The sequence below is a fragment of the Oryzias latipes genome, chromosome 15 (genome assembly GCF_002234675.1).
Source record: "Oryzias latipes chromosome 15, ASM223467v1".
Lineage (NCBI taxonomy): Eukaryota > Metazoa > Chordata > Actinopteri > Beloniformes > Adrianichthyidae > Oryzias > Oryzias latipes.
The window spans coordinates 19,915,964-19,939,651 of NC_019873.2; the positions used below are offsets into that span (position 1 = coordinate 19,915,964).

Consider the following 23,688-nt stretch of genomic DNA (forward strand, 5'->3'; position numbering starts at 1 on the left):
CAAAGCTAACCTATTTTCTAGAACCAAAGGGTGGTTCACGAGCAGCAGTGACCTCTTAATAAAACACTTTTTTATTTGTGAAAGCGTTATCACAAACATCCACAAGTTGTGTCTTTTTGTTTACTCCAAGTAATTTCAATAACTAATCGTTAATATCGCTAATCAAGACAAAAATCCTCAAAACAAGCATATCTGTCTTCAATCAGGCGGATCTAACCGATTTCAGACTCTAACCAGCTGATGCTCACATCTCACATTAACAAGAGGCCCAGCTGACCGCTTGGTTCAAAGCTGCAAATACAGAGAGCTACTATAAGCACACTTCATTGTATGCACTGCTGCAGCAGATACCTCTGTGGAAAAACACACATAGACCTGGCTAAGATAGCATATTGACACAGAGTAGTGGCTGCTTTCCTAAAACGTTACAGGGGGTTTAAAGACGCACTCCAAAGACAATGGTCTTTTTAACACGTTCTTGTGGCATTTTTTTTTCATCATGGAGGACATATATAAGGAAAATTGAGAATAAAACTGAGTTTCTGAGTATTTCTTTATTGAAATTGTTGTGAATGAGGAGCAGATCTTTGTTTTCCACGTCTAAGCTGGCTCAAAACTACGCAGATGGATAGCTCCAATATTGCTGGTCATTTTTGTCACACTGCTAACATTAGTTTAGGATTGTGAGGGGTCGTAAGTGTCGCTACTCGATCTGTATGCGGAACTCTATCGGTTTCACCGCTCACACGCCCAAACCATACGTCACTTTCGCTAAAACATAACAGTGGTTTTTTATATTTATTTATTTTTTTATTACATTTATTTATACAAATACAAACCAAGTTAGGGTGAGCAAACGTTTAAAATTAGCATAGAAAAATAAAATGAAAAACAAAAAATGGCAGTGTACAAAAATAATACATAAATAAAATAAATAATAAAAAAATTGGTAAGGGCAAGGCATTTAAACATTAAAAAGTAACAATATTTTGAAAACTGTTAAAAATAATAAGTATCTCTTAAAATTTGTACCGTGCATGTGCAAATGTTTTCTTATTTTGTTTCATCTAACTGCGGTTTGCTCCCCATTGCACGAGGATCCCGCTATCTTCTGATTGAACCAATTAGCTCTATTGTAAAATGTTTGCGGATCATTACAAATTTTGTTTGTGTTCGTGTTTGGTTTTTAATTTAGTGATATTCAAGTATGTTACTGCTTGTGTTTCTAATACGCAACCATTGGAATTGTGATGTCACTTTTCAGATCAGCAAAGAAAGGAAGTGGCGTATGGTTCGCACGTGCGGGGTCATGCGGTGAAAAAGAGTTCCGCATACAGATCAGGTAGTGACAGTACGTTAGTGAGAGAGTGTGTAAACACAGGGATGATGGGAAAAGAAGGGAGGCTCACTCCTTGCCTACAGTTCAATCCACAACTTAGAGGAAAATTTCTGATTAAGTACTTCTGCTCTGCAGAAACTCATTTAGATTTTAGCTGAATAATCACAATTAAAATACCACTGGAAACACTTTTACAATAGATCAAAAGATGATCAGAGTGAGACTTTAAATACACACAATTCTTACTCATAATTGGTAAATATTTTGGACCATGTTAAAAAACAAAAACACTTTATAATAGAAAATGTGGCACAAATGGCTTCTGTAGAGAGCAATTCATTTATTTTAACAATGTAAATAAAACCATTTCAGACCAATACATGGGAGGTTTAGAGCTTAGATAAGGAGTGTCTGAGATGATTTGATTAATCCACAAAGATGAACTGAAAAATAGCTCCAAACAACATATTTGACTTTTTCTAAATCTGGAAAATATTTTTGCCTTCGATTCGAAAAAATCCATCTGAAATGTCAAGCAGCTAATAAGTCACACAGATAACCTCAGAGCTCCGAGCACAGCACACGCTGAAGCTGCCAGAGGCTCTCGCTACATTACTGCGGTTGAGCTGTGGCTCAGCTGTGGTCTATGAGGACTTATTTAGGCAAGATGTTTTGTCAAACTGCACATCGGGGTACGGAAATAATGGAAAGACAACTATTTACACAATGCCTTGTGATTTTTCTACAAAGCTTACAACAGCAAAAGCTATATTTAAAGCAAAAAGAAATTTTTTTTTTATCTTGACAGCATCAGCAGCTTTATGATTGAGGGACTCGTAACACATGAATTCATTCTCAATTGTGACATGACTCACTCTGTCCCCGTTTATTTTCCTAAAGAAATGAGGTAATTTAGAAAGTTTCCACATTTCAGGACATCTTTACTTTCCCCTAAGTACTGCTTTCCCTCGATTTTCTGATTTATTAGCATGTTATGCCTATAAAAACTTAATTCTTTTTTCGTCAAAGGTAATTTTTCACAACAAAACTCTTTTGGATTTAAATATTGGCCAGGTTTGCTTTTTCATGAACAGACACGAGTAAAAAGCAAATACAAAATAAATAAATAAATAAATAAATAAATAAATAATAACTGTAAAGCCTATACAGATTGTATGTGAAAGCAGCTTTATAACATATACGAGCAGCTGCATGTTTGAGAGTTAAGGCTTTGTCAGCAAACTCAACAGGCTTGGAAAACAAAAGATAATATTTCAGTTTCGTTCAGGAAATGAAATGTTTTCCAACAGCAGGAATGCGGAGCCTGAACAAAGAAGAGACCCGCCAGGAAAACCAAGGTGAAACAGCCTTAGAGAGGCTGAAAACCTAATTTCATAGGAGAAGTGAAAGCAAAATGAGACATAAAACAGGGTGCAAATAAACATTTCAACTAAATAGGAAAGTGCAAATATTTTTTAACACTTCAACTAGATTCCACGTTAATGAACGTCACTAAACAAGTCCTTTTAGTTAGAGCTAAAAGGCGCCTTCTCTGTTTGAGTCTCCTCGCTCAGATTAATCCATGTGCTTCCTGCTTCCACCCATGCACTCCTACACATCCAAACCCCATCCTGCCCCACCCACACCGACTCGTCACCAACTTCAATGACAGTTGGAAACTTTGCAATAAATCCTCAGAGGAAAGAGGAAACCAAGCCAAGGTTTGCCTTCTTCTAGGAATTTTTTTTGTTTTTTGTTTTTTTTGGACAGCCTATCATTGACATTACTTTTAGAATTTAGGACCAAAATTTGAGCCTTGCTAGGACTCGGTGAGTGGGGGGGTAAAATCGTGCACAATGTACACAATGTCTTTTATTGGCTCATCAGCAACAGATGTGCAGCTGGATTAGAAAGGGAACTGCTGTTTAGTGTTGTACAGATGTACTCATGTCACTGAATCACTATGTGACGCTGAGGGAGAAGGAAAAGACCACAAGAAAAGGAGAGAGAAAAACATATACCCCCCCCCCATAATTACCCTTAAACTCAAAAAGTCTGAAAAAAATCTTTTTTCTCATAATCTGCTTGTTATGACATATAATTCACATAATACATGCATAAATCTAAAGCTGTATTCAATGGGCATTAAAAGTCAAGCTTAATTGTTGTGCTTAATACTTTAAGTAATACATGTCCCATTGTTAGATTTTATTAAAATCCCTACAACATTTTTACAGGCTTCCTTTGTGAAAGATTCAATGCTAAAAGCAGAACTTGCTTTTCTGCTGAACTCCTTTATACTTTTGGAAATTAGTTGGTTTAAAATAAGAAATTGTTCAAATAAACCTAGAATGTTAAAGTTTGTAAAAAACACTACATGATATCATAAAAAATACAAATAAAAGACTAAATAACAACCAAAATTAATTTACTGTAATAAAATGATGAACAAAAATAACATGTCCTTCTCAAAGATAAAATAAGTAGTGTTTTAGCCTTTTTAGATAATATAAATTCAAAAAATAATGAAATACAGTTGATTTTTTAGTATTTTGTCCATCCATCCATTTTCCAAACCTGCTTGATTTCTGACGGCAATCAGCCTGCAGGCCTTAAAGGTCGGCATCCAGCTGGTTTTTAAGAAATCCTGCCTTATCTGCGTCTGATTTCTTAAATTGGGTATGTTTAGCCAATAAGGAGTGGCCGGTTAGTTGGAGATCATGTAGGGCACTGGCCCTCCAGGCTTGGAGTTTGGCACCTGTGCCTTACAGGGTGACAGGGTTGATCATGCCTACCTCATTCACTGTTGGGCAACGGCAGGGTACATCCATCGCGGAGCCACACAGAGGCACACAACCAAACACACACTGACTATTTTGTATACATTTTTTCCAAGGATGTCAGAAAATCCTTTCAGGTGAGTCTCAAAAACCTGTTGGCTCATTCATCCTGGCAGACCTGACTAAGGTTCATGGCCCACCCTGCCTTTCCAAGTTTCCATTCTCAACACAATGATTGGGGGATGGCTCATTGGGATATCCTTCTATACCCAAGCTTGACCTTTTATAGTTAAAGGTTTGTGGCATGTGTCAACTTGTGTGTGTTGGTGCCTAGTACCTCCAGTGAATCAGTCCAAAATAAACGAGTCCAACAATGACTAAGCCTGGTGATTTTTATAGTAGAAGCTTCATAAAATGTTTTTCAATTTTTTAAAAAGTTATTCTTCCCACCAAAGTATTATTATGAACTGATATTACTAGGAATTTACTAGGCAAGAATTTGTTTGTTTGTTTTTTCCTCTGTGTTCTATGAGTGTTTAAGAAGGCGGGGAAAACCTTTCTCCTAACAGTTTTCCAGTTATCATTCATGTCTTTTCATTCACCAACATTGTTCATCAAAGCCTTTGTAATTGTAAAGATGTGCTTAGTTAAGTTTGGATTCATTTAATCAAGAACCTATTAAAAGGGGATTTTGAAGCAGTCTCACGCAAAATAATTGCAGTCGGTTAAAATCCTTCAAAAACATTCAAAGGTCCTGCAGTTCTGAGAAAAAAGCTGCTTGCTTTGTTTTTTGAACATTTCACCTTCAGTCATCTGGAAATTGTACACAAGTCCGAGCCAGATTTGTCAAGGTTAGCAATTATTTAGCTGATTTCTTGATGGATTCCTTTTTAATTTCCCTATGATGTCATGTAGCTCTGATTTTTAAAGGTGTGACTTCTGTTAGAGACTTCTGTTGCCAGATATCATCACATATACTTGTTCAAGCTAAAATCTAAAGGAATTTACTTTATGCAAACAGAATTAAAAGAAATTCTTGTATAGCTATTTTGGGCTGAAGATCTTTTGACCCTATGCAAAAAAAAAAATTAAAAAAAACATGTGTCTTATAGTTAAATAAAAACAAGCATGTATTATCTTTGTATCTTTGAACTATCTTGTCAGTGCATAAAAAACTTGCATACATGATAAATGTAAGTTTTTAGAAACACATCCAGTGTGATTGCAGCAAACAGCGATTTATTTGCATTTAGGAAGCAGGTGAGGTCTTCAGCTGCACTGAATTTAATAGAGACAGATTATTTACATAATAAATTGACCTTGCTCTAGATAATTTCAATGTAAAACTAGTCCCAATAAGAAAGTAAAAACATTGATACTTGACCTATTGGGTAATAATAAATTATTTAAAAAAGGTCATTTTCAGAGGTTGATCAAAAAGAAAAAGTGACAAACAGATTTAAAAAAAAGATTTAATGCCTCATTTTGAAATTTTAAACAAAAACTGACCTAAAAACATCTTCATCCCAAATACCCTGTTGCTTAGGAATAGACTGACATACCAGCTTCACAGAAGCAGCCACATGAAGCGCAGGAACCAAGTCTCATGCTCATGCGCCGTGCTGGACTGTAAACTTCCTGCAGGCCCACAGAGATCTGCGGGTCAAACAAAAGCCGCTGGTGTGCACGCACTGCTTCAGCCTTGAACAGACACCATTTCCACTTGCCACGTAGGCCTCTACTTCTCTCCAGCTGTTTTTCACATGCACTACTGGCCTGATTGATTTTCAGCTCTTGTGCTCTGCTCCTCTATGTCCAAAACTCGAGAGCTCATCCAACTCTGTTTGAAATGAAGACGAGCAGCAACATTTTAGGTGATACCTACATTTTAGTTGACCCTGTGTTTTGCCAGCACGTGGAGCATCTGACACTGAGAACTATTATATGCTTGATAGCACACCTATTCAAGGAGCTCACAGGAAGTAGGAGCTGCATCCACCACATGGGACTCAGCTGTGAGTCATAAACGCTAAAAAGATCATTTAAAATCTTAGCGCTGTTGTTTGGCAGAGGAAGTTGCGGGTTATATAACACAATTCCCCTTTGATTACATCTTTTATTTTTTGCACTTCACCACCTACTTTCAGAACCTATGAAACGATGAATGACTACAGCTTTTAGGAAACAGAAAATGGCAAAAAAAAGTGATTAAAAATTAGCTGCAAGTGACAAAGCCTGCAAAACTCCAAAGGTTTAATCCACTTGCCAGGTAGACACTAAAGCCTTTAACCACATGCAGCTGTGTGGTGAAACACTGCATTCTCCTCTTTTAGGCCAGAAGTGCAAAGGTCTTAAGGGAAACTGGTAGCATATAATTATAAACCCCAGAAGCTACGATTAAAGAACAAAATTTACTATGGTCTCATCTGCTGTCCTGCTTTAAAGCAGGAATATAACCGCCTATGTCCGTCATGGGGATCTTGGTGAAATTTTCTGGATAAAGTATGAGGTGCTATCACAGATTTATGACATATGGCTTTTTATTATCATCTGCTCAAAATATAATTGATGTAAAACGTAACAAAAAAAAACTGAGTAGATGATCAGACTTCTAATATAAAACAAAGTTAGAGCAAAACTGCTGAATTTATTCAAGAGAATTACTTAGTGTAAGCCATTCAACACAAACACAGCCAAAACAAGGCAATTTTTTCCATTTCACCATGTGGCTGGAATTCTCTATTACTTAAAGCCTCCACACCATGAAAAAAGGCTCAAAGAAACAACCCCGGGGGTCCTATTTCTTTATGGTGACACTCCTGCTCCACCCCCCACCCCCACCCCCCCAGGGATCGCCTGGTCCAACTGTGACATACTGTGGCAGACTGCAGGAATCACAGGGGGAAATAACAGAGGGCAAGGATTGTGAACCCCTTCAACTTTAGAAAAACAGATATGCCCCCCTTTCCACTTAATTTAGCATCACTATGAATAAAAAAAACACTGAATATTTTTTAACGTAACTGGATAACAATTCAGGCATGAAGGTGTTAATGTCAACTGTAAATGGTTTGAATTTTTCTTCATTTTATTTCTCATACAACACTAAAACTCTAAAAAAAATATACTGGTATCTATTGTAGATCATTGTTTTTAATGACTGCCATTTTTTAGCTGCAAATTAATTGGTTATAATTTCTTGTTTTTAAATGGCCAAATAATGCATGTTTTATTTATTTTAAGTTGTATATCTTGTCAAATAAATAACTGACCAATGGTGAATGAGACACTGACCAAAGAGCACTTTCACCAGTAACAATGATAAAGTGCCATCTATCTATCTATCTATCTATCTATCTATCTATCTATCTATCTATCTATCTATCTATCTATCTATCTATCTATCTATCTATCTATCTATCTATCTATCTATCTATCTATCTATCTATCTATCTATCTATCTATCTATCTATCTATCTATCTATCTATCTATCTATCTATCTATCTATCTATCTATCCATCCATCCATCTATCCATCTAACCATCCATCCATCCATCTATCCATTTTGCCACTGAGTGCTTTGCCAAAAAAAAAGACTTTTTTGAAACAATTTCCAAGCTAGTTGGCTCTGCCCATTTGGAAAAGGTCAGCTTTCTGTGATGCCAAAATTTTTTTATAAAATTTAATGGGAGGACCCAATAAGTACTTCCTGTGAGTTCTTCAACACCCCCACCCACCAATTCCTGCCCATAGAAAAGGAGAATAGCGACTTTGCATCTGATTGCAGCATGGAGTTTAGTAATGCAAGTAGGCATTCTGAAATTGCAAGCATGTAAGTCTGCTTGCATGCAAATACTAAAACTGCCCAGCTGTTGACTAACTTCTGCTGCTACACTCACATCTACAGGCGGAGCTGTCACACTGTCTTCCTCACATTCTCCAACTCAAGAGAAAACATAAATGTTTGTCCAACTATACTTTTTGAGTTGATAATATGACAAGCGGTCACAGATGTAGTCCACAAATTCAGCATAAGTCTTCACTGATATCATAGGGTATATCAGTTTACCTTATTTCAAAAAATTGAGAAAAAAAGAAGTGAAAAATAAAGAAATGCATTGGATAAACTCTGATTAAATCTGATGAGCAAATGTTAATGATTATATGGAAATCAACCACTGATGTGCATTCGCTGTGGTGTGTATCTGGAAAAACTAAATGAGATCATTGTCGTCGTTAGAAAGTGTGGTTTCTGGGGTTACAATGATCAGCTTACCTGATTTTCGTTTGCCAGAGCTTCCGCAGTCTCTGCAAAAGAAGAAGCAGCAAAACAGCATGATCAGTTTGGGCATAAAGTCATTGACGAACTTCCATCAATCTCCTCTACAAGCCGAATGTCCATCTGAGGCCATCCAAGTGCAGCTGGCACACGACCACCAGCCAAACCCTCGCTGAGAATGCACACAGAACTTGACCCACAACCAGAGGGAGGGGAGCAGGGTGGGACACTTCTGAGTGCACACTGCAGTAAGTTTGTCAGAAACACTTACAAGGAAAACCACCAGTTCTTTACAGCCAATATTACAGTATTTGCTCTAATGGTGATGGAGCCGCCTCTGCTTAACAGAACAGGGTTTATTTAGCTGACAACAGTATCATATCACCCTAGCTGCTAAGTCCCATTCATGATTACATGTGAAAGGCGTCTTTCTTAACTACGGCTTGTAACAAAGCTATGAAAAGAAGACTGTTAACGTTGAAGAACTCAACTTGCAGAGCATAAACCTTTAACACACTAGGCTTTCCCTGGAGTGAAACGATAGTCTAGTAATCCCCCTTTTCTCTTTCTGTTTTGTTCTTGTGGATTTTTATATAAAAAAAAAATAGGAATAAAAACCAAACACAGCCATCATAAAATTAGTCTTTATGCGGATGACATATTACTGTTTTTAAGGAATTTACATTCTGTAAATGAAACAGCAATGATCATAAATGAATTCTCCTCCATATCAGACTATTCCATTAATTGGAATAAGTCTGTTTTATTACCACTCAACAGGAATATGGAACAAAGACTCACAATTCCAGTTAAAACAGGAAATATCAAATATCTGGGTATCTACTTTTCCCCCAAACTATCAGAACTGGTGCAGCTAAACCACACCCCATTACTGAAAAGCATACAGGACGATCTAACACGCTGGACCAACCTGCCTCTGTCCCTTATGGGCAAGGTAGCCACGGTTAAAATGAAAATCTTACCCAAAGTTAATTATCTCTTCTCAATGATTCCCACACAACCGCCATTAAAATGGTTCAAAACATTAGACTCATCCATATCAAGCTTTCTATGGAACAACAAACCTGCAAGAATTAGTCTAAAAACTTTAAAATCTGCAAAAAGCTGTGGAGGATTAGAACTACCTAATTTCCACAAATACTTTCTTGCAAATAGATTACAATATATCTTAAAATGGTTAAAAAATAATCCAGAAACCAACTCATGGTTAGACTTGGAACAGGTGTTATGTGGAAAGATCAACCTGTCACAGCTACCATTTATTAGCCAAACAGTTAAAAAACAGGATTGTTTCAAAAGCATTAATATAAATGCCACCTTAACAGCCTGGTGGGAATTTCTCAAAATATCAAAATCATCAATTCAACCGTGCAAAATGACACCCATCTGGAACAACCCGGACATCCTTATTAACAAAAAAATGATTCACTTCCCAGCTTGGCAAGCAGGGGGCATAAAACAACTAGAGCACGTAATTATTGATAGAAGATTCATAACCCCCCAGGAACTTCAAGACAAACATGGAATAAATAACTTCTTGGAATATCAGCAACTTAAATCAAGTATTACTAAAAAGTATAAAATTAAAGACGACGATTTAAAGCTACCAGATGTAGTTACCACTCTGATTAATTTTTCAATGAATAGAACTCTCTCCAAAATATACAAACTTTTATGTAATTTAGATAACAATATTGCCCTTCCAACAAAAAAATGGGATGCAGATTTGAGCATCAGCACAGATGAAAGCTTCTGGTCAGAACTTTGTCTAAACACCTTTAAACTGACAAAAAGTCCAAATCTGCAGCTAATCCATCTCAAAACTCTTCACAGAATTTACTACACTGGACAGAGGATGTTCAAGATGGGTCTCAGTAACTCAGACATTTGCGAGCACTGTGATAATAATCTACCCGACAGCTACATGCACGCACTGTGGTTCTGCACTCCTGTCAGGGCTCTCTGGCAGCAGGTATGTGCCGATTTATCAGTCTGGCTTAAGGTTTCAATCACTGCCTCACCGTCACTTTGTGTGCTTGGTGACATGAGTGCCATCGATATAGAAGAAGGATTAGCATCTATCATTTTCATAACTCTTTGTATTGCCAAAAAAACTATTTTAATAAATTGGAAAAACAAGAAAAATATAAACATAAGTCAACACAGAAATCTGCTGTTTGATCATATCAGCTTGGAAAAAATGTCAGCCCAAAGCTCAAGTAACTTTGAAAGAATTCAGTCTCTCTGGTCTCCTGTGGTTGACTCCATGACTTAGGGGGTGGAGGGCTTGGTCGTCGCTGCTCCTTGCCCTTCTGCCGTGGTTTGGGGTGGGGGTCGGGGCTTCCGGTGCCTGGCGGGGGCGGTGGGGGGCTCCGTTGGTCGGGGGGTCGGGTCCGGTGCCTGGGTGGGGCGGGCTGGGGCGCTGCGTGGTCCTCTGGGCTTGGGTGTGGGGGTGCGTGGTGGGGGGTGGGGGGTGGTCTGGCTTGGCTTGGGGGGGTGGTCCCTTTCCCTGTGCTGGGGGGGGTTGGCGGGGGGCCCTGCTCGGGTGGGGGGGCCCAGCGGCGCCGGATGGGCTGCCCATCTGCACCTGGGGCTGGGATCGGCCCTTCCCTGGCTCTGGGACGGGACGGGACAACCCTCTCGGGGCCCCCGGTCGCTCTGGGTGTCACCCGCTTCGGCTGCGGGGTCTGGGGTGGGGTGGGGTGGGGGGCTTGTCGGCCCTGTCCTGTGGGGGGGCGTTCTGGGGGTGAGGGGGGGCCCATTATTAGTACGGGTCGGGGGGGCTAGCGGGTCGGGGTCTCCGCTGAGGCAATCAGTGGTTGCCTCGGCCGGTTGGCCTCCTCGGTCCCGTCGAGGCCTGACCAGAGCTCTTCTAGGGCCGGCGTCTGGGGGTGGGGGCCTGGGCTTGCTCCGGGGGGGGGCGACGCTTTCTGGCTCCTCTCTCTCTGTGTGGGGTGGGTGGTGCCGGGCCTGGGGTGTCGGCGCCTCCGGGGGTGGGCCCCTGGGCTGGGTGGCCCTGGCCCCTTTGCTGGGGGTGGGCTGGGGGACGGCTGTTTGACCACCGGGGGACAGTCTACCAGCTGTCCCCAACTTACCCCCTTCCTTATATAACCTCATATTAGGGTGAGGGGGTGGGGGGTTTAGCCTGCGATGCGCCTTGGGGGGGGGCTACTTGGGAGTGGCCCCCCTCCTATGGTTGCCGTATGGAGTGGGCCCCCCCTCTTTCGGTTTTATTTGCACCTTAGACACGTAGGGTCCTTGGTAGGGGGGGTGCTTGGACATCACTGCCAGCAAGCAGCAGATGTCCTCCTGGCACCCTACCCGCCAATTTTAACCGCACCTTAGACATTTAGGGCCCCTTGGTGTGGAGGGTGAGGGGACATCACTGTGAGTAATCAGGAGATGTCCCCTTAGTGCCCTACTCGCCAATTTTAACTGCACCCCCCTTAGTACACACACCCCTCCCCCTTCAATATATACATTCAAACATAAACACACACACATGCACACAAACACCCTCTCAAACACCCATACACGCACACACATTTTACAAGGAAGGTGGGACCTGGGTCCATCTGTCCCCTACCCCGTCCCTGGTGGGGGGTGCGGGCCCCTTGGCGATGGCGGCCGTGTCCCTTGGGTGCCGGCTCCCTGGGCCCGGCGGTGCTCTCTCCGCACGGTGGGGGGGTTCATATTACACCTGAGCCGGGGTTGTTCGTGTCCCTGGGGGGTGGGTCCTGGTCCTTGCCCCTGGGCGCTGGGCCCCGCCAAACTTCCAACATGGCCGAGCCTGGTCGGGCCATATTTATAACATCCCTTATGGGCCGCCCTTTTTTCCCCGGGGTTCCCCCCTCCTGGGCGGGGGCGGCGGGCCCCTGCCTTGCTCCTACCTGGACCAACCGTGGGCCGGGTGGGTGGCTGCCTGGAGTGCGGAGCGGGTCTCCCTTGGGGGGTCCTGGCTCGTACCTGGGGTCGGGGCGGGGGGATGCCCGGAACTCCTGGGTGGTGGTGGGGTGCTCGTCTGGGGCTGTGGGCGTCCCTCTCCGGTGGGGCCCTGCGTTGGGCTCTTCCGGCGCGGCGGGGGGCTGCTTTCCTGGCTGGGCTGGGGCGGCGCTCTCTTTCCCTCTGCGCCTCCCTGCTCTCTGGCTCTGGGGGCCTCGCGGCGGTCCTGCTGGCCCTGGCCTGGGTGGCGGTCTTGGTCGCCCGGGGGGCGGTTGTTCCCTGCCTGTTCCCGTGTGGCGCTGGGGGAATTCCGGCTGCCGCTGCTGCTGCGGCGGGGGTATGGGTGTGGGGGTGGCTGGGCGCTCCTCCTCCTTCTTTTCACATTCCACCATCCTTTTTAGAAGAACATAAACACTCACCTGAGCACAGGTGTTAGCTCACCTTTGCACTAATAGTTTGCATGATTGAATGAATGAAAGATTTCACACTAGTTGGTTTAAAGGCATAAGTATGCGTTCGTGAACACTATCTGTTTTGTGTGCATGTTGACATGTGGACATTTCTGCGGCTAGCAGGTGTGTTGATAATATTTGAGTGTGTGTGAACAGGCCCCGCCCTTTTTGTACTACATTTGAACCGTACCGTAACGATAAACAACCAGTAAACCTGCCTGCTCTATGCTGCTTCATGGTCTTACCCCCCTTCCCCTCCTATTATCACCCTCCTACCCCCCCCTCTCTCTAACGTCCCTCTCTCTTGTTCCCCTCTTTCCTTTTCCGTCCGGTCCAACACCAAAGATTTTCAAACATGATTGAAATTAATAAAGTTTGGCCTCAATTACAAAAGGGGTTTATTCAGACATACCTTTGGTTTGTCTGAAGATGAATAACCCCTCTTGTTAGAATAAAATATGTCCAACACAAGAGGCCCTCAGCTCTCATCTGTTTGCCTAGCTGTTGGACAGGACAAGTTAAAAAAAAAAAAAAAAAAAAAAAAAAAAAATCAGCTTAAAATTGCATTTCTCAGTATTTCTTAATTCAAATCATTGTGAATTAGGAGCAGACAAAAAAATGTAATTGGAGAAAGCTTTTAAGTGTGACGTACAAGTTACTGCGGCAAGCCACAAGCTCCTTGCTCCGCTCCATTCTGATGCTTCTGCTTGGAGAGAAATAGATCAATGTACATCACCAGTTTCCTCATCTGAACTGGCATCTGTCTCAAAACTACAACTGGATAGCTCCAATTTTGCTTGCTATTTTTGTTGCACCGCAACTCTGCCCACAACTCTGAGGCGAATTTCTAATGAACTCCTTCCACTCTGCAGGAACTATGTCCTAGAAAACGACACAGGTTTTTTGATTTTGCCTAAAAATGACATCATCATAATTAAAAGAACATTGAAAACGCTTTTACAATAGATCAAAAGATGACCGGAGTGGAACTTTAGAATGTCAATTTTGCTCCATTTAGTATATTAAAAGTGTCAAAAACAACCAAAAGAAATTTACAGAGATCAAAGAGTGAAGACTTTTCTCCTTTTATAAACTTTTTTTACATTTCTCTTATTAGGTAAGAGAAAAGCATAAATATTTTTAAACACAAGGCCATATTAGGAAGTGTAAGCCAACCGCTTGTCCTCTTTCAGTTCACAGAGTATTGGGAAGATGTTGGAGAGATTTGACACAGATGGGAACAGACACCTGGCTCTCCGCAGCAGCCAACAGCAGGACAGGAGCCATGGTCAGTCATGGACATGAGTCATGGTTGGATAAACATTTTCCAACATTTGCCAACTAACAGCCTGTTCAGCAACTCCAGTTAACAAGAAAAACACTGATAACAATCTTGCAATTGCAAGTTTTTTAGAACACAGTGCAAAGATGCAGGTTTTACATTTGGCTTGGATTTCAGAGGATTCCAATAAAAAATAAAATAAATAAATAAAAAGTATGAGCTCACTCCCAAAACCCCTTGCAGGATTACAATAGAGTGGCTGCAAAAAAAACACCAAATGTTTATTTCTAGAGCCAAAATGCAAAACCTAATATTACTGAACACTAATTAAAATGAAGAAAGAAAACCTTGGCACCAACTTTGTTGAGAAATACTTTAAACAAACTTTTTTTGACATCTGATTTGATTTTTTCTAGGGTAAACTGATACCGTGAACTTTTAGGTCTCCAGATAAAGTTCAATAAAGAGGGAATTGCAGAGTCTACTCTAAGGGTATTATGATACTGAAAAAAGTCAAATGTGCAACAATATTAAACAGTTTACTGTTCACAGCATGTTGTCTTTGCAGTAACTGACTCAAACGATAAATGGTGTGTTTGTTTGGCCAGAACCTGGTTGGGTGGAGAAGTAACCGAGCCTTGGAGAGAAGTGACGGGGATAAAGTAAATGCCTGACCTGCCCTGCTTCCTCGTGAGCCTCCGCACAGAGGTGGGGTTATATTCCTCCCAGGAGATGAGTCTGCGTAAAGCTCTGACTTTGTGAGCTTCCCTCCTATCGCCAGTAAAATCGAACGTTTGATAAAGCAAAGAAATATGCCCAAAAGTGCTAAATATTTGTGATATTACAACGATACATTTTTGAGGAGTTTAGATGGAGAGGCTAAATGATTTCCTTCAAATGAACAAACTTTGGATTTCATTGGGCTACTATCAGGAGATCCACATACGGTAATATACACAAGTAAAAGTGCATTACCAATGATGCAAACTTGCAAGAAGCCGTCTGAAGCCAAGTGAGAGTAATCATCTGTTTGCTCATGACTGCAGCTCAATCTTTGTAGGTGGGCCTATTAGTAGAGGAATGTGAGATATTGGTTTTCTCACATTTTTTTTTACTAAAAAAGAGGAGCTCAGTATCTGCCCTGCTTCGTGTCTACATTACACAGACACCCCTGTGTGACCTTAAGTTAACCCCTGCAGGACATACCTCCAGCTCCGCGGTCAATGGGTTGCTATAACAAACCAGACTGCCGTGCTCATAGAAGGGCTGCAAAAGGAGGGTTTTATTTGAAAGTAAAGGCATGCACAGTCAAATCACGCAAGTCCACATCTGTAACAAAACCTGGCCGTGGTTTCAGACTGATGTCAGCATCAAAGTATGTTCGTTTAACTATGTTAAGTCACGAATATATTTTATAGTGCCCCAGCAATTATAATAAAATAAGCTCCAGCCTGTAAAGAAAATCATCCATGGATTTTCAGAGAACAGAGCACCACTTTTTTCAGTTCATCTTACAAAACGCTAATGCATTATTAATATTTTAAAAGACAAAGTCACGATTGATAAATCTGTAGTTAATTTGCATTTTTGTTGACGTTATGATTGGAGTCAGGCATGCAAGTACAATATTTAAGGTGAAATCAATTTTAAAGGTGGTTAAAATAATGTAGGAACATGCATAAGACTGAATTTTGAACGGATTGATTTTAATGATTTTCTTTGGAAAATATGTCTTGCAATGATTATCAAACGGGGGGGAGGGTGTAATTTCCTCTATTCGCTTGATGGAGCCACTTTTTTTGCTCTTTCTTAAAATGAATAAGTCTAGACTTTGTGGGAAGTATCTGCATTGTGATCTTAAGCATTTGAGATACAGCAAACAGCGTATTTTACTGATATTTCGGTTGCAAAAAAATCTGAGCACGGTGCTGACAGCTTATTGAAAGGCTCCCTCTAGTGGCAGATCACTTTTATATCTACATTGACACATTCCACTAAAAGTCTGCAGTGGCGTCTCTTCAACATTAGATGTCAGAATGAAGCAGAGGACTCAAATAACAATTCCTAAAGTATTAAGGCTGTGGGGATTGACTGGGTTACATTAATGTTACCCTGATTCTTCACGCCTTAGCTGGATAAAAGTATGATCATCCTAAAAAGCAGCTTTTACAACCACAGGCTTTCTTCATGTGTTTTGGAGAGCCTTAGAGGTACTATCTTATGCTTTATTTTGACAAGGTCCAGACATGGCATTAGTGAGGGGTTTGTGTGGTTGACTTTTAGTCCTGACTATCTTACTTCAAGCCAACTGGACAGTCTCTGAAACCGCAGAAGGCCTTCGCTTTGAAGTGGGATTAACAAGCAGGGGTCCTGCAGGTTGGAGGGTGGGCTGGGAGGCCCGTGAAGAAAGATTTTATGAAGCGTCCCTCTCCAGAAAAGATTCCAAGTGTCTCAGGAGTACAAAATGAAAAGAAGAGATTATCTCCTGTATAAATCAGAACGTAAATCAAAAGGAGAATGCAACATCTGAACAAAAAGTAACCATTGAAACAGGCTGTCCTGTAATTATTGCAATTACACCCACTCCTACTTTGAACATGACAAATGACTACATAGAGAACCTTATCTGCCCTTAAGACTGGAACTCCCCCACATTTCATCCATTCTGCCATCACATGTCATCATAATTTATTAGACGTTGTGCCTCTCAATCAGAGGCAATAAGTCATCTCAGACAGCTAGGTCTGTGGATCAGGACAGGTCAACAACAACAAAAGGTCCCAGGTGCAGAGCCAAGCAAACTCATAGTGTTTACAACCCACCAGAGGGCAATACTTGGAATTGCACAGCTCGTGAGACAGAAAGAACCGCAACTTATAGTTTCTAGAAAACAGTTCCAGATACTCACTCTGTGGGGGGGTTTAGATCCTCTGACTTTGTTTCAAAGAACTGAAGAACCTCCTCACTTTGGGAAATGTGGGAGGGAAGCTTCATCAGAGCCTGCAGTCGAGAAAGGAGTGAAAACGCTGCACACATGATCAACACATCCATCTTTAAAAATATTATTTTGCTTCGTCTGGACTGAGGAACTAGTTTATTATATTTTGGAAGTGAGTCAGATCAGAGGACCGGGAGGAGATGTGAAGGGCGTGGAGGGGAAGGAAGAAGGCCCAGGGAGAGGGTTAAAACAAAGGAAAACACCCAGCGGTGATATGGTGCAAGAACCAGACATTTCAACACACAAATGCTCACAGTTCAGCACGGAAAAAAAAATCCTCCAAAAATTGAATTTTTAAAAAGAAAAAGATCCCTTCCTGCAAAACAAATCCTCACTAGATGGAAACTGCGTCCACACTTGACACCACACCTGCCCCACATTCCCGCTTCTGTCCTAATGATCTCCTCTCACACGGTACCTTTTACTGCAAGACTGCTGATTCATTATTACCCCTGCTGTGTGCCCCCGTTTCCTTTATAAGCTACTCGATTATGTCGGTGGCAGAAAATTGCCAGTCGTGACAAAGCAGTTGCTTTTTTTGCACAGGCTGGTGGGACAGATAAAAGTTGAGGCCTGCCTTGAAAATACTGTGGCAGGTCAAGTGGGGGCGCTCTTTAAATCACAATGAAACATGAGAGGTTTGTCCTGAACATGACCGCACACAGACTAAATGACATAAATAAAGAGGATGACGGTTTCGTCTCACGTTGCAGTAATTATCCAGGTGCTTCAGTCTTCTGACGGCAACATCTCTGATGTGACTGCGGCGAAACAAGACTTTCCCTAAAATAGACAAAGCAATAAAAGAAGAAAATAAATGTCAAGACCTAAAACCAAACTTTTTTTTTTATTTACATTCCCACCATGTGAGTTGGTCTTATTGAGTAAGGGTGCCTAAAATAATACAGAGAATTTATCGGTACACTGGTATAAATTATAGGAGTTAGGGGCTTTTGAGGCGAGAATCAAAAAGTTTCATCCCACAATTCTCAGCCATCAAAAGATGGATTGACCCCTCCAGGCACACTGCAAAAAAGGGCCCCTTAAAAATAAGACAAAAATCTGCCGATGGGGTAAAAAAGATGGTCTAACCAAGAATTCTTCTTATTTTTTATTTTTTTTTAAATCTAGTCATTAAGACATATTTTCTTAAATTAAGACTATTTTGCTCCTAAAAATCTTTCATGATACGATTTTTTTTCTTGCAAGACAGAAAGTAAGTCGATTTCTCTTGACACAAAGGTCTTTTTACTTTCTAAGGTTCAGTTTTGCAGTGTAGAGAAATTTAAGTCCTCTGTCCAAAATCAAAGTCTCGAAGGATGAAGCTTGGGATTGATTGACAAATTGAGAGGGAGACTGTGTTAACGCTGATTTTGAACCAGTTTGGTGAAGAGAGAGCAGCTGTAAGATTTAGCTCTCTGAAAAAAAAAGTCTTCCTTTGCAGAGAGGTTGAAGTCTACATTAGTGACAGGGTGGAGCTCAGACTAATCCTTTTGTTGAGGAGGTACAGCCTTCTGACGATAATGGATTCTTGGTTCGGTTGACTCCAATGCTTCTTTTTCAAGGCTCATTTTTTAAGGACCCAATAGATTTTCTTTTGACCTCCTACTTCTTAAACCCTTTAGCCAGTTTGCTGCGACTAATGAAAGCAGCTCACCCATGCTGGGCCTACAGAGAAATCTGAATTGGAGAGGTCAGAATCAAGTGGTGGCGTTTGTCTAACAAAGAATCTCTTTGCTACTCCCCTCTGCTCTTGTACACAATGAGTTTATCAGGATAAACAAACCTCTCTCTGTTAACCTCCTACTGACACAGCTCACCACAAATTGATTTGGTCTGGGTTTTGGCACAGGAGACGATGAAATAAAGTAATGTGGTAGGCAATGCTATTGGAGCATGTAGGAGTACTGTGGATGGAAAAGCAGAGCTAGCCTCCTGGATCTCCAGAATGAAAAATCTCAAAGTCATGACAATGGTGGCACAGTGTTGTGTTTGTCACCTGGCAAAAAGGGGATTATCCTCTTTTTTGGGTCTTTCTGTCCTCCCTCAATTGGGAATTTGTCAAGAATTCTCATCTGTAAAAAAATGGGAAGTAAAGTTCAAAACATGTGTAATCCAAAAAGGTCAAATTTCTTAGTCATTCGCAAAAAACATGTCAAATTTAGGGTTGATCTCTGTGTCACAGTGCATGGGAAAGCTAAACATCAACATATCTACAAAGCTGGTGTGAAATCTGTCACATCACAAAACAACAAATAGTGAGTATGGTGCCCTAACTGCTTTTAAACCAGGTTATAGGGACTCAGATTTGGTACTGACAAATGGATGACATAAGAAGAGCCAACCGTTTGAAATTTGATCGTGGAGAAGGATATAAAATTTGTTGTTTGTGCCCGGCCAGAATTGTTTCACAACAATTCTTTCATATATCAGAATAAAGCTGTGAAAATAAAAATTGGAGCAAGATTTACATGATTTGCACCGCTTTGACCTTTTGCACCAAGCCTCTTTCAGCTGTAGGTGGCGAACATGCGCTAATAAACAGTAGAAAATGTAGAAGAAAAAGAAACCGCTCCAGTGTGAACAAAATGGGCTAAACGTACGTTCTTGACCGTGCATCACATGCCCGGTGTGTCTGAAATTTACTTTTCTTCTGATGCCAGCTACTACAGGTATGCACCATCCTTCACAGGCAAGCACCACATGAATTTGCAGTGGTGTATGAGCAAGTTATTTTGTGTGTTAAACAATTTAAAATGTGGTATCTGTGTCCCAGAGACGAGTTTCCCCATTACCAGCTTCAATAGTTTTCCTCCCTAACATGAGAGAATCCTATTATCAACCATCTCCAGATGCTGCCTTGCCTTGTTCTAGAATGCGCTCTGTCAAACAGCAAATGTTTTAAAGAAAAAGAGGACTGGCTTCAGTTTAAATTGAACCAAAAAGGAACCAGGTGGACAAACAGATCCGAGCTTGACTGGTAAAGCTGGATCCAGTCTGTCTGGGTCTGTGGGAGTTGTTTGTAGAAGTTCTCCAGAAAGGAGTGGTTTGGTTTCCCCTCTTGTGGTCCCCCCTCAACCCACCCCCAGCCCCATTATCTGCCGGCTTTGCTAAATCTCCAGACTTCACTCAGACCCCCCTCCCCCCCTCTCTCTCCTCTATACTGCAGTCAGTTAGCAGGAGATGGTTTTCTTTGAAAAAGACAGCCATCATCAGTCTTGGTTAACCACACCTGCATACACGCATTATAAGATACTGGTCGACTAAAATTAGTCCTGTTCCCTCGAAACAGAAAATCCAAGGTATGCAATAAAAACCAGACTGTTTCTTTTGAATCCACTGGCAATAACAGTTTTATAGCAAGGACTGCACTTAAAAGAAAAGAAAAGAGCTGCACACTCAGCTCAGACGTACACTCATTGTCAGATGGGAAACTTTGCATGACTGACACAGAGCCTTGTCATCCTGGAGTGAGAATTATGTCATCCAAACGTCCTGCCAGGATGCACTCACAATCACAAAGGACAGGGGCCATAGCCATCTTCAGGACTGCACAAGCGTGAAAATATTTCTCATGATTCTCACATGTGGAGTATTTGGAACCCTGGGATAATGTTTTAAATGTTCTCTTTTCACCGGGAGTCCGCTGTGTGTTGAGCTGCAGAGCGTTTGCTGGGAAAATGCAAACACCCATGCAGTAACAGGTGCTACGACGTCACCAAAATCCCCTTTCTCCAGTCACACTCGTCTCAGTTCAGTTGGAAAGAAATTGTAGTCAGCATACAAATCAGAATTTTTGTGCCGTCTTATCCAGAACATAAATTATACTGGAAAAAATGTTTTTTGTTTCAACATATAACGAATTAAAGACCCACTCCAATGAAAAACTATGTGGAAGATATATAAAAAGAAAACTAAGACTAAAATTGCATTTCTGAGTATTTCTTTATTCAAAGTGTTGTGAATCGGGAGCAGACGAAAAAATGCATTTTAATAAAGAGCTCATTTATGACTTAGAAAATAGGCTAGGCAGACTACGACCTACATCATGTCAGCTGGATAGCTGCAATATTGCTCGCCATTGTTGGAGCACTGGTAATGTTGGGTCAGGTGTGTGAGGGGCGGAAAGCTAGCAGGAGGGCATGTGAACTGATAGCCCTCAGTTATGGGTGGTGGGAAGGTGGGTTTGGGGTTTTTGCTTTGCACCAACGTACTCGCCTACAACACAGAGGTGAATTTCTAATGAACTCCAGCCACTCTGCAGAAACTATGACCTAGAAAACGACAAAGATTTTTTTTGTTTTAATTTTGGCTAAAGACGGCATAATCGTAATTAAAAGACCGCTGGGAATGCTTTGAAAATGGAGCAAAAGATGATCGAAATGGGTCGGTAATACAACTGCAGTCAGTACAGACCACAAGACTGCAACACAATCAAAAACTGTTCTGAGAAAACTATTGGACGAACTGGGTTGGAGTTGAAGAATGTCTGAGTGGGAAAATATTAAAATTCTTTCTCTGAGCTGTTGTGACACCTACTTAATCGTTGTTTACTGCAGACAGATTGTGACACAATAATCCCACATTCATTTGGAGACAATAACTTTGTTGTTAAAACTGAGAAACATTTAGATGCTCCATCTCTAAAGTCTGTGAGCTCAGCACCAAATTCTGTTGCTGGATTTGGATCAAACTCAGATCCATCATGTTGCAGTTTCTTAAATGACCACTAGAAGATGGTTTTGAATTTTCATACTGATGAAAACATCTAACTTTACACCAAATATAAGCATTTAAATAGCATTGTGAAAAACCTTGTTGATGTTTCTTGATTTATTTTTGTATTCATAATAACTGGCTGTTTTGGTTCTATGGGGTACATTATTTTATTCTCTGAAGGGAACACATAGTACACTTCTGAAAATAATGGGGGGGGGGGAATAAAAAATAAAGTTATTTTTGTGTTTGATAGTAATAATACTTCAATGTCTTTGAAATTCCAACACAGGTGCATTTTCTTTATCTGTTTAATTGAGCACAGGAAATGAGATATGATCAAGCTTTACAAGGAAAGTCAACAAAAAGAAAAACACTTGCATATTACTGTATTTTTGCAAGAGGGACAATTTCAAATTAATTTTATTCTGTGGCACCTTTCATGTAAAATAAACAGCCCAAGGTGCTGTACATAAAAACAAACCTAAACACCAGTACCCACATATGCACTAAAATATTTAGACAATAAGATAAACCCCTCATGATACAACACACAGAAACAAACAAAGAGAAAAGATTATAAGAGTGCCCAGAAGGCGCCTCCCACCCTATGCTCCTGTTGGCTGGGGTGTCATCATCCAAGCAACACGGGCACGACCCCCGCTCATCCCCATCACCTCCTGCCCCACAGTCCCCCAACCTCTGGGTCCAGTGTGCCCAACTGGTCCCACAAAGCCCTGCAGCTCAGAGGGCTCAGAACAAGAGGCCAGCGAACAAGCAGAAGCATCACTCCTGGAGCCCGAACACGACCACCTTAGCCAAGGGGTTAACAGTCTTAAATCTATAAGTAATTTTAAAAAAAGTTCAAAAAAGGAAAAGCAGAATGAAAAAGCAGAGCTAGTAGTACCTAAACTTTGCCTTAACTGTTGTCTGTCATGGCAGCAGCTGCCCCGCTGCTGCTAATTTCCTGATTTCCTCCACCTGTGCCTGCTCCTATAAATCTCTGCCTCTGCCCTTCTTTCTCTGCTGGATGGTTGCCCTGCAAGGATTCAGTCAACTCACCTGCTCTGTTGTCCCCGTCTACCCGTCTGCTCAGCCCATTCTCCAGCCACTGATTTCAGCTTCATGCTGCTATGGCCATTCTCTGCTCCTATTTCCCTGCCACACCATTTGCCCCAAGCCTCATAAGTCCCTGCACCTCTGCAATTTTTGGAACTGTTTCCCAGAGACCATTCTGGAGATTATTTGGATTGCGAAATCAAGGTTGCTTGTGACTGAGCCCCGGGCTCCTGAGTTCTACCACGCTCCAACGAGCGTCTGTCTCTTTCTGAATTCTGTCTGAAGCCACACCTCCATCCATTTGCTGTACCGAGCACTTCACTCCGCCCCTCTCTTATACCTGCGGATCACACTCCTCATATCTCACATCCATGCATTGGTTGTGTACCTGGGCTAACTTCGAGTTCAAAAATAAATAAATGTGGTGTCCTGCACTCGTGTGTTTGTCCAATTATTGTTTTTTTTTTTTTTTTTGGTCTTGGAAACAATTTGTGACGGTTGTTATGCCAAAAGACTTGAATGGAGGGGTTTGTGTAAAGAATATAAAGGTTTGGTCTCGTCATTACTGGATGGATAAGGTCAACATCCTTTAAATTAAGACACAAAAGCTACTGACTGATGGTGGTAAACTAATAATGGTAAACTTTCAACTCTCTTTATCACATTTTGCAGATTCCAGGGTGATTGAAATAAAGGCCACATGATCAGGGAGTCAAATACAGAAAAAGACCAGGAATCAGGGTCCAGTGTTCTCATTTACTTTCTAGTTTGAAACGGGACTAAAAGCAGTCATAAAATTGAAAGTAAAGAATGTATTAT

The 23,688-nt window shown here is 41.3% G+C and overlaps 1 protein-coding gene across 2 annotated transcripts in view; it reads right to left on the bottom strand.

Moving 5' to 3' along the window:
* Window positions 1-23,688, bottom strand: part of sh3pxd2a (SH3 and PX domains 2A) — a 53,449-nt gene that overhangs the window by 21,501 nt on the left and 8,260 nt on the right. For both annotated transcript variants that reach the window (XM_011484398.2, XM_004077089.4), the window contains exons 4-7: window positions 19,094-19,169; window positions 17,801-17,877; window positions 17,005-17,096; window positions 8,397-8,428 (exon numbers count right to left, since the gene is read on the bottom strand). In XM_011484398.2, the coding sequence (XP_011482700.1) occupies window positions 8,397-8,428; window positions 17,005-17,096; window positions 17,801-17,877; window positions 19,094-19,169 (277 nt within the window). The remainder of the gene's footprint in view (window positions 1-8,396; window positions 8,429-17,004; window positions 17,097-17,800; window positions 17,878-19,093; window positions 19,170-23,688) is intronic.